The sequence below is a fragment of the Delphinapterus leucas genome, chromosome 18 (genome assembly GCF_059928025.1).
Source record: "Delphinapterus leucas isolate spDelLeu-1000000601 "Yukka" chromosome 18, BTC_Dleu_Yukka2, whole genome shotgun sequence".
In the NCBI taxonomy this organism is placed as follows: domain Eukaryota; kingdom Metazoa; phylum Chordata; class Mammalia; order Artiodactyla; family Monodontidae; genus Delphinapterus; species Delphinapterus leucas.
The window spans coordinates 8,929,045-8,940,540 of record NC_143146.1 but is presented as its reverse complement, the minus strand read 5'-3'; the positions used below and the strand labels follow the sequence as shown (position 1 = coordinate 8,940,540).

Genomic DNA, 11,496 nt, shown 5'->3' with positions numbered 1-11,496 from the left:
AACAGAAGCAATATTGTAACAAATTCAATAAAGACTTTAAAAATGGTCCACATAAAAAAAATCTTTAAGAAAAAAAAAAGACGGAGGTTTATTGCTTTCTCATGTAAACCCCGTGTGTGGGTAGGTGGTGGCTTCTGTGACGCTTCACTCTGAGTCCAGGACCCAGACACCCTCTCTTTTTAAGGCTCCATGGTCCAAACGCAGCTAACAATTAGCACAACACAGCCTTTTAAAATAAAAGTGCTTTTATTATAAAATTCTAAAAATGTGCTTTAAAGGTCAGTCATGGGAATACTGCAATAATAAGAAGAAATATATCTTCATAATCCAGGCAATCACAGAGCAGATTTTATATTGTCCATGGAATTAATATTTAAAAGACAGTCTTCTTCTTTTCAGTTAAGAAGAGTCTTCAGAGCACCATTATTTGAAGGAAAGGTATTTTGCGTATCAGAGTTCATCTTTGGTCTGCAATTAAGAAACAAAATATTTAGAGCCATCAGGAAGTCTTCTACGAGTCAAGAAGGCTTACGTTAGTCTATTAATTATTTTCCCCTAAAGATGAAAGAAGGGGAAAAAAAAAAGCCAAGTTATTGCTAGAGGCTTTTAGGACTATTATTTGGAATCACCCAAGGGTAAAGTCACATTGGTGGGGAACCTGAACATCTAAGGGTCTGTATTATGGTAAAAGGCTTGTGTTATGAATGGTATCAGTGAACGGCTAGAGTAGACAATGGGCAAAAAATAAACAAAGCTATCATTCTAGTCCCTAACTGCTATGAATCTGGGGAATCATCTGTCACCCCTCAAAGTCACTTAGAGATAAAAATTTAAAAAGAGGAGTGGAGAAAGGGAGCTGCCCACTTTCATTTGGAGCCAACAGAAGCGTTCTGATATCAAATCACTAACTCCATGTGGGAGCACGTTTCGAGTCTGGAAATTTCTGTTTTGTCACTGGCTTTCACTGATTTTATGGCCTTGCAGCACTAAGAGGAATTAATGCTGATGATGCACCACTTCTGAGAGCCAGTTGGTGGCCAATCAGTTCCCCCCCAAAACAGAACAGACACCCAAAACTGATTTGTAGCATGTACTGTTGTCATGGTGTAAATACTTCCACCACGTGGATTCCAAGCTACCAAAATTTAACCACTGTGAAAAATTCCTAAATATTTAACAATCTGTGAACTTGGATGAGGTGTGGCTCCATCACGCCATCGGGGCTGGTAGTCTTCTTATTCCTTTTAAACCCGCTTGAGAGGCGGACGTAATAATTGCCAAATCTGCGCTCTCAACTTTGGTTCCAATGCCACAGTTCTGAGTTTGTCCGTTCAGAGACATGATGCTGTTGCTTAAAATAATGTCAAGCCAGCATATTTTATATACACATATAATACATAGAATAACTTTATACAGTATATATTCCTTCAAATGAAAAATACCTATAATCACCGCCCCCCCCAAGCCATCACACTGTCTTTATGCACAATTATGCACACAATTTGAAGGTGATACACTGGTTTTTGGTTCTTGCTTTGCTATAATCCAGATAGATGATTCTGAGCTAAACTCTTCTTTGGGCTCGGTTTTGTTAACTATAAAATGAAGGCATTTACTGGGTGATCTCTAAGGTCCTCTTCAGCCTGCCAAGTCCATATGTGCATCTGCCTTTTATAAACAAAATCAGTATGTAGTGGTATCAACCGAGATTGCTTTTAAATGAATGTTAACATGAATAATGATGGTTATACGTTTTTCCATCTCTAAACTGGGATGACGAACTCTGCAGAAACGATCTCACAAAGAAATGAAGCTCTTAGATGATAGGTGTGAAAACACTTTTCAAACTGTAAACATCTATTCAAATGCCACGTGATCTGAATTCTCACAGTAAAAATGGCTTCCCTCCGCTTTGCTGAGAGCTCACTTCACTGCATCTTGGCGCTTGTCTTTTGCCTTGTTGGGATCTATTTTATCTGCCTCTACTAGAATGAATTGCTTGGAGGCTCCAGGAGGAATTCAGGTAGCTGTTGCCTGACTGAACGAGGAAAGGAATGAATGAAGAGTTGGATCACTGTTAGTTCTTACTCTGACACTGGCTAGAAGGTGAGTTCTGGTTACCTTCTTTGTATGGCACATGCAAGGAAAGAGGTCATCCTCGGTCTGTGGTTCTACCCTCCTCATGCCCTCCCGAATTTGGGGCTCACCCACTTGTAAACTGGCATATTCCTGTATAGGAAACAATACAAAAACATGTCTTATATATCACTTAACATCCACTTACCAAATTAGATACGCCAGAGTCCGCTAGAACACAGTCCACTTAACTCACATGTCAAGTTGTGATATGCAAGGTCCTCCATATTCCCCTTAAAAGCCCAACAACAGAGCTTCTGAGAGGCGGCTGACCTTTGGGCACTGGCTGCCTGTTTCTAAGGGACCACTCCTTAGTCTACGCTTCACTGATATGACTCGTACGGTATTTTTTTTTTTTTGACCTTCTGCCACGTAGAGAAAATAATTGTGCTTCCCATCTTCCCTAGACTGAGAATCTGAGGACAGACTATTTCTGCCTGACCCACCATGGCTGGTACAGCCTCAGTCGCATCTTCATTCGTCATGTGCTTGCTCTGGGCTAAGCTCTGGCCGAGGTGCTTAGGCTCGAAAAATGTGAGTTGAATGAATGAACTCTACCCTGTGGCTCTTTAGGAATGCAAATAGTACGTCCCCCCAGCTCCTTCTTCAGTTTACATACTTCACCATCCCCTAGGAAAGGTTATAAAGGAGGAAGGGACCAGGAATGACAAACTTTGTTCTGCAGCAGAGCCTAAGACACGGGGCTCAATATCAGCAATCCTGAATTTAAAACATCTTGACTTAGATCTAGTACTATTATTAGCCAATTACTTGTTTACTACTGCACTTTTTTTAAAAAAAGAACTTTTCAAATTGTCAGATATGCTCTAATTACAATGCCTAAATGGGTAGGTCCATAAAAACAATTTCCAAGAAAAGTCATGGCCCACATGGGGTCAGCACAACAGGTCCAAACATACCTTGCACTGTATAGAAAAAGAAATGGTAAGGCAGCAGCAATATTGTACAGAGAGGAAATGTGAATCCACGCACAGTAACTCTGTAGGATCAGACGCCAATTTTCTAACCACATACCGCATGGTTCTAACATTAATACTTTTCTTTTAAGGTTGTAGCATTCTCCATTAGCTAATCTTTGGTTTTCTACTATTTTCATTATTATTTAATATTTATCCCTGATTTTTGCCTACAGAGGTATACATATATCTCCTTAATGAATATACTATTAGAAATTGTTAAGTGAAATATTACTTGCTACTAACATGACCAATTACAAGTATGTCTATTTTCTTAGAAAATACTGACCTGGAAAAGCTTAAAATAATAACAGAATATGTCATCACCCATGAGATTATTTCTTGCAAATTCTTGTCCTGTTTTTGCTATCTTCTTTGCCTGTGGGAACAAGAATAATATGCTTTAATGAAACATATTTTTCCCCATACAGACATACGCTAACTGATCTTCAGAGGACATTTTAGTGGGACAATAGTGGAAAAAATATCTTTGGGGTCTTGTGAGGTAAAGGGAACATTTAACAGAGTATGTTTGTTCAAATCAAAGGGACGATTTTAAGACTCGAAAGTTTGAGAAGTCATATTGGGCCTTCTAGAATTGGCCTCTCTTGGAGAGAAAAGGCATACAATAATTGAACTAACAATGACTTTGCAAAGTAAATGTAAGATGAAGCTTAATGCACTGCCTTAACAATTTTCAGCAGACAATTAGTTTGATGCTTCTTTCATGCAATCCCTCATTTTAATCCATAGCACAGTTAGTTTTTCCTCCTGCCAGGCTGGCCATCTTCATTTTCATATTGCTAGGTGAGGTGAGGCAGTGCTTGGGGCTCAAATCAAACTGACTAAAGGAGAGAGCATAATCAAGGCCAAGGTTTAGCTTTTTGTGTCATGTGCAGAGTGGACAGCTAATCCAAGCCACTATGCCTGTGTTTACCCTGAAGAGATCTGTGCTATCCGCGGGAGGTGGCTTCCCATTTACAGGTAAGGGTCTACATCTAAGCATCCCGAATGCTTTCCAGGCACAAGACATTGAAAATGAACCCATGATAACTGGGGTACAAAGAGACTGACCTTACCTCTTCATCGTGATCTTTTGCCCATTTAAGTTTTTCTAGGAGATCGCTCAGGTTGCTTTTAACTGGAATGTAGTGTTTCCAGGGCTGCAGTTCATTATAAAAGTGTTCATAGTAGATGGAGTCCTGCTTCAGCACCACACTGTCACCTACTAGCAGATACGGTAGGCGATAAGCTGCAACGGTGCCATCGACGTTTATCTGATACTTATGCTGCAAACAGCAGTAAAGTAGAAGAACCTCCATTAAATTTCCTTTTTCCCACTCTTCTTTATTCTCCTTCTCTTTCCACACATCAAACCTCAGATACAAACTGGCCAGATTTTGCCCATGGCCTCCACCACTTAGTAAGCGCTATTATATATAACATGCTGACCTAGAGCTAAGGGCTCTAACATTTTGATGTTCCCCCAAGTTTCAAAAAGGGTCCACAAGGCTAATGGTGGGGCAGCCAATAAAATTATAAAACTGTTGTCCTAAGGCTACAACCTAAGGAAAGATAGATTTACCGTGACTCTGTAATCCATTTACTACTTTCTTGATGGCACGTGAGCACTTCACGATGGCACATTCTATGCCGTGTTACCTTTTAACATCAGGTGGCCACATGCAAGTTTTAATGAAATTAACAAGCTCTGGGGCAAGAACACCTATGAATCAAAATATTTATAGCACTGTGGTAGTCAACAGTCTTTAGCTGTAGCAAATTCAACAGGTAGAAAGAAAGCAAAGGTCTGATAAAACACCCTCTGAGGAGGGATGGCTGGTATCAGATTTGATTTGGTATCAAATCTCCCATTTCTTTCCAAAATTTCTGTGATATGCATGTGGAAGAAACACAGACAATTCAACATATGGCCTTCTTTAGGTCTTCCTCGTACCAGGTAACCCATCAAAAGAAAATCAGGCCATTTACAGCACAGACAGCTAATCACTGGCCTTCCCACCTGCAGAAGACAGCTGACTACTTTTTGGCCCACTTTTCCCTGTTCACCCCATGGGGCTTCAAAACCCCTCAGTGGTCTAGAGATCAGGGCAGCATCCCACTGCTTGAAAAAGGGGAATTGTCAGAGAAAGGATCCATACTGGGGAAACAGGAACAATCCACATTCTAGACACAGAAAGTGTGTAGCATCCCCAGAGTTCCTGGGCAGAATGTTTGGATGGATTCCAAGTCATTTCCCTACCAGAAGGCCCAATAAGAGACACCTGGTTTATATTTCTTCTTTAGTCTATTATGATGCTATGGCTCTGGGGAGAAATATTTGTAAAATTACTTACATGCATTTATTAATAAAAAAGGATTTGGAGCTAAAATATGCTTTTCTTGAGGGTCAGTTGGGGGAAAAATTATAGCTCTACCCAGGTCCCAAGCTCCTGTGGTGCATATTTAATATCAGGTCTAGGTACTGAGTACAACCCAGGTTGCCCCCCTAGGAACTGGTTAGTCCCCGGGGCTCCATTCCTCACTGTTCCTAAAATGTTGTGCTCACCTCTCTCACCCCTGAAATTTACAGGCCTCGATTTCCCGCCCCCAAATGCAGGTATTTGGAAAAACACAAAGGATTCGCCACGGATGATGTCATACCTTGAAGAAATCAAAAAATGAAATGTGTTTCACAATGGGACCATACAGGCTTTCATCGTGTTTAAAGAAGAAAAAGTTGGTGAAAGCAGCGTCTATGAGTTCCGGGTGTTTTCTGCTGAGTTTAACCAACTCAAGTCTCTCTTTTCGGCTGTCTCGCCCTCTCCAGACAGCTGTGGAATTTTTGCTTTCCCAGGGAGGACCTGTGTTGGCTTGCACAGACATCATATCCAGACTGACTCTGGAAGACAGAGTGCAACAGATTTTTCTCCCAAACCATCACACTGCAAGGGTTGTTGGGAAAGAACTCACCAAGGAAAGAAAACCAAGGCTCTGGGTCGTCCGGGACCCGTCTCTCACCGGCCCATGGTTTCGAGGACAGAGTCAGTCAAGTCGTAGGTAGGCATCACGATATCCTTGGAATCTGTGGAGCCACACCAGGAAAAGATCGGATGGATGTTTGAATCAGATTTCTTTTTTTCCAAAGGCCAGTCTCCCAAATTAACAAAAAACTCCACATCGGGCATCTTCACCTAGGAAAAGAAAGCCAAGATGGTTAAAATGATGGTATAGTTTTTCATATCAGCCATTTCACTATCATTGTCAAAACTCCACTAAAACCCTGCTAAAGCACACTACACCCAGGGACAGGATTCAGCATATGGCAATTCTCCTTTAGGCTCAAAGTAGGTTTAGTACCAAAATAATTTTACTGTAAAGTATCTTCTTTTCTTAAAAATATTTACTTATTCATTTATTATTTTGACTGCACTGGGTCTTAGTTGCGGCATGCAGGATCTTCATTGCGGCACATGGGATCGTCATTGCGGCGTGCGGGGTCTTTTAGTTGTGGCATGCATGCGGGATCTAGTTCCCCAACCAGGGATCGAACCCAGGCCGCCTGCACTGGGAGCGCGGAGTCTTACACACTGGACCACCAGGTAAGTCCCAGGTATTTTCATCTATAATATACTGTTTGGGGTTGAGTGTATCCCCCCCAAAAGATATGCTGAAGTCCTAAACCCCAGTATCTCAGAATGACCTTATTTGGAAATAGGGCTGATGCAGTTGTATTTAGTTAAGATGAGATCCTACTGGACTAGGGTGGACCCTTAATCCAATATGACTGGTGTCCTTGTGAGAAGAGATGAAGATGTCAAAACACACAAGGATAACACCATGTGACAACAGAGCGGAGTGATGCAGCTGCAAACCAGGAACACCAAGGATTGCCGGGCACCCCCAGAAACTAGGAAGAGCCAAGAAAGGATCCCCCCCTATAGGTTTTAGAGGAAGCACTGCCCTGCTGACACCTTGATTTCAGACTTCTAGCCTCCAGAATGGTGAGAGAACAAATTGTTGTTGTTTTTAGCCACCCAGTTTACAGTACTTTGTTACAGCATCCCTAGGAGACTAATACAGGTATACTACCTGACATAAAACTTCAGAATAGTATATAGTACTTAAGGGTCCAGAATAGAACAACCCTGGTATTATTATTATTTTTATTTTGAAAAATTATAGTGTAAAACCTGGGCTCAAATTGTCTATTATACATCTAAGAAAAGAAATACTTACTTTTCTAGTCAAAGAAAGTAGTATGGCATCCATGAAAATTCTAAAACCTACATGTTCACCGTGAGTCTTGATATAAACCTGGAAGAGAATTGAATATTCACTGTTTGTCTAAAAGTACCCACTGACTTCACTGAGATCAATCTTATCACAATGATCTGCAGAATGATTTTTAATAAAACTATGTAGCTAGTTGTAGCCAAATGGTCAAAATAAAAAATCACTAAGGCAAGAAACCCTCAGTCATGAATTGTACCTTGTTATCCTTCAAGGTATAATGACACAAGCTCTGTCTTTGTCCAAATCTTTTCGGAATTTCTGTTGCAATCTTTTCTGGATCAATGGTAGGGAAATGTGCCAGATCTCTCTGAATTTGAGTAATGGTTTCTGGGCAGTTCATCTCCCATAGCCAGGCTGCACTGTCTTCCAAAGGACAGTCACAATTCTCATGGTAAACTGGCCCTAATTACACACAAGGAACAAAGTATACCATAATAATTTCACTCAGCATTTGAAACATGTAACAAATATTCGTAATATGACTTTACAAGTTTTGCCTATTTAGATGGGGAGGGCAATTTGATGGAAAACATATTTTTAAAAGAAAAACATTTTTATTACCCTGCTGTATCTCAAGTTAAGTCTTTTCTGACCGCTCTTCACAGCTAGGTGTTATGATATTTTCACAGTCAGGCCCACTTGGCATGAGTTCAAAAGAAAGCCAATGGTGCTACTTTTTGCTCTAAGTGGCTACCATAGTCCATTACTCTTTTTTTTTTTAAATTAATTTTTATTGGAGTATCATTGCTTTACAATGTTGTGTTAGCTTCTGCTGTATGGCAAAGCATTGCTCTTTATGTTTTGTGTACTTAAGAATAACCAAACATTGGTAAAAGGATATCAGAGGAGTATACCTGTTTTAATGAAAGACAAAATGATAGAAATTTATATTTCAATGGTCTATTATACAAACTAGTTCTTAAAGGGTCTAAGGTACTTTTCTCAATGGATAAATCATCATAAGTAACAATACAAATGGGCATTCCCTGGCGGTTCAGTGGTTAGGACTCCACGCTTCCACTGCCGGGGCCTGGGTTCGATCCCTGGTGGGGGAACTAAGATACTGCAAGCCTTGAGGTGAGGCAAAAACAAAAAAGCAAACAAATAAAACCAATACAAATAAATAAAACACCCGTACTATGTTTAGTATAATATATTTTTTTAAAGAAAATATAAAGAAGTAATCCTCAAAACACCCATTTCATTAATATTATAATGAATTAATTACATGTTTGTAGAAATAATACTAACATAATATAGAATCTGAATTGAGATTTCACTGTCATTTATTTCTATGAGTCTCAGATTGTCACCTGACCCAGGCAGTAGTAGACAATGGGACATCTTTTAAGGTTAGCAGGTTATATGGTACTGTGTGGTCCTGGTGGAGTGTGGGGAAGAAATGGAGGCACTTTCTAGAAAAATGTTTGCCTTTCGTGGAGCAGGGAGACAAGGAAGATTCGTGTGTCTGTATACACCCTGCTTCTCTAATATTTTAGGGTACTGTCTCTGCTGAGAGGGAATGATATGGCTCTAGGTAAGAAAGTTGTACTCTTATCCTGTATAAGAAAACAGAATTTCTCTGGAAAATAGCACTGAAACAAAACAAAAAAAACCCACAGTCAATTCCCCCGCTCTCCCATCAAGTCCTCTTTCTTCCTGAAGTGACCGACCAAATTTCAGTAACACTCATCAGTTACTTAAGTCATATATCTCTAATTAAGAAAGCGCCATCGGTGACCGTATATATAGCTTGACTGTTCTTGCTAATGTTGTGCCTTTAGGGAGCAAATTCTCTATTAATATGTTCTTTCCTCTTTAGCAAATTGTAATTTCCATTTGAATCGTGCATTTCTCTCTTTTACCAGGACTCTCAATTTAGCTTTCAAGTAGGAAATGTCTATTTTTTCCTTTTAGTGAAAAAAATACCACGCTAACTTGTTTTTGTTGATCAAATGACATGTATTATTGTGTTCAAATGCTGCTGTGTTAAAATTATGTTCCAAATTACCTGTTAAAATATATGGAGACTTGGCCACATGTTGACCTTGGAATTTGACTTCTATCTTCAGATTTGTGTAGCTCGCATACATTCTGTATCTTACTATGAAGGACCCATCCTTTCGGTCTAAAATCTGGACGCCCACTCTAGTGAATTGCTCATCTGGGGCTGAGATTTTAATCTGGAACACCTTTTCACCCGGAGAATATGTGAATCTGTGATGGGAAGAACAATGAGATATAAAGATTATTTTAAGAAACAACCGTGCAAAGATTATGTTCTCTAGTCTGTGAACCTTCCTATTCTCCTCCACATTCTCCCCCTAACATATGCTTGTTTCTTTTTCCTTATGCTTTTAGTACCAGAATGAATAGGATGGATCAGAGAGGAAAAAAAGAAGAGGATTACAATGGCCAAGATAACATAAAACAGTTTTATTAGAAAATTGCAAGAAGATATGTTGACTACTAATTTATGTAAACATAGAACATACTTATGCATTTCATATATAAAAATAGTCTTATCAACCTACTATTTATTTCATGCCCATCTGGAAATTTGTGATGAAATGGTGCCTCTAAAGATAATGATTTTCTGAAAAATCTCTCTCAAAGATTTTTTTTTAAAGAATCAGTATTATAAATCATGCTCAGCCACGGGCAAAAGCTAGTAGGTAGTATACCACCCAAGTGACATTGCACAAAAGTTTTTTTTGGAGTGAGTGCTCTGGCTGTTACGATTAAGATGGTATTTAGTTTCCCCAATCGTACTATTTATAGACAAGTGACAAAATTTATAACTCTCCTTTCCTTTGGGAAACTTCTTAGTCCCAAGATTTTCTGCCTACAAAATACACACAGTCAGCATCCACCAATTAAAAAGAAGACAATCATTTCAGAAGTAAGTGAATTCTACAAATAAATTTCAAGTATACTTTTAACCGTTGAATTCAGTGGAACGAAATAAAGTTGTAACAAACACAGAAGATTCATATTTTGATATGTTCCCCCTCAACTCTAAAGTTTCAAATAGTGCTTTATTTTTCTTTTGAGTTTCAAAACCTGCTTACCTGCAGAGGTCCACCCGAAAACAGAGAAAGGTGCAACCAAGCAGTTTCTAAAAACTGGGTTTAAATTCCTTATAACAGTTTATGCAAAAATAATTAGAAAGAGTACTTTCAGCAAAGTACAGGAGTTTGTTCCCCAGCCATGGGGAAATCCCTATCAAAATAGCCAGGAGAAGAGCTAATTCGAAATTATTTGTAAAGCTACAGAGAAAAATTGATTGGATGGGGAGAACAGTTACAACCAGATGTGAATAGCACCCAAATGTCCTGGATTTTAAACTGCTGTGCAGAAACAAGTTCTTGGGCGAACAAAACTTAAGGGGAAAACCAGTAAGTTTTAACTGTATTCCAAAATAGTCAGGGAGCCATTGCTCGACTTACTTATTTCCTGATGTGTCCACCGCCTGGATGTAGAAATAGCGCGCGGGAAGGACCACAGCTGCTTTGAGCCCGGGTCCCCATATTTCGCTCTTCTCCGGGCTCAGTCGCCTCTCTCCGCCGGTCTCGGCCAGTGCTGGAACTGTCCCCAGAAAGAAGCAGTAAAGCAGCAAAGTGCTAAACATTTACAAGATGGACTCAAAATGATCCACAGATAAATGAAGTGGAAGAGGTGGACGGAACCAGCCGCGGCTCCGGCAGGGGCACGTCGGCCGATCGCAGCAGCAGACGCGGCTCCAAGTGGGGTCCTTTGCTGTGCTGGGCAGGCGCGTGGGTCTCCCCGGAAAGGTCACAACCGGGGCGCTGGCTTGTCCAGCTGAAAGGTGCCAGTAGTTCTACTGAAATGCGCAAGGACCACGCCGCTCCTCTTCCTCGGGATAATGACAAACTTGCGTTGCTTCTGTAACTGGAGCATCATTGAGGGCGAACGCGTCTCAGGTTCCAGCCCAAGGTGCACGGAGAGGGGATTGGCCCGCGCGTCCGCCCGGACTGAGTAAGGCCTCCTCCAAGTGGATGGCGCAGTGGACACGCGTCCGGCGCCAAGGCTTCCTGGGACGTGTAGTTCGCGACAGGACTAGCGG

General features: G+C 40.5%; 1 protein-coding gene across 2 annotated transcripts; it reads right to left on the bottom strand.

The window, feature by feature from the left end:
• Positions 1-227: 227 nt before the first annotated feature.
• POGLUT2 (protein O-glucosyltransferase 2) lies at positions 228-11,349 on the bottom strand. 2 transcript variants are annotated; one of them, XM_022576803.3, is made up of 10 exons: positions 10,859-11,349; positions 9,421-9,626; positions 7,606-7,811; positions 7,353-7,430; positions 6,135-6,307; positions 5,778-6,015; positions 4,193-4,402; positions 3,403-3,492; positions 2,122-2,229; positions 228-2,038 (listed from the first exon to the last, which is right to left on the bottom strand). In XM_022576803.3, the coding sequence occupies exons 1-10, from the start codon at positions 11,038-11,040 to the stop codon at positions 1,973-1,975; spliced, it is 1,557 nt and encodes a 518-aa protein (XP_022432511.1). In that variant the 5' UTR covers positions 11,041-11,349; the 3' UTR covers positions 228-1,972. The 2 variants fall into 2 exon arrangements, with proteins under 2 accessions (XP_022432511.1, XP_022432512.1); XM_022576804.3 differs by having other exon boundaries at positions 228-468; positions 10,859-11,345.
• Between the last annotated feature and the right edge of the window lie 147 nt (positions 11,350-11,496).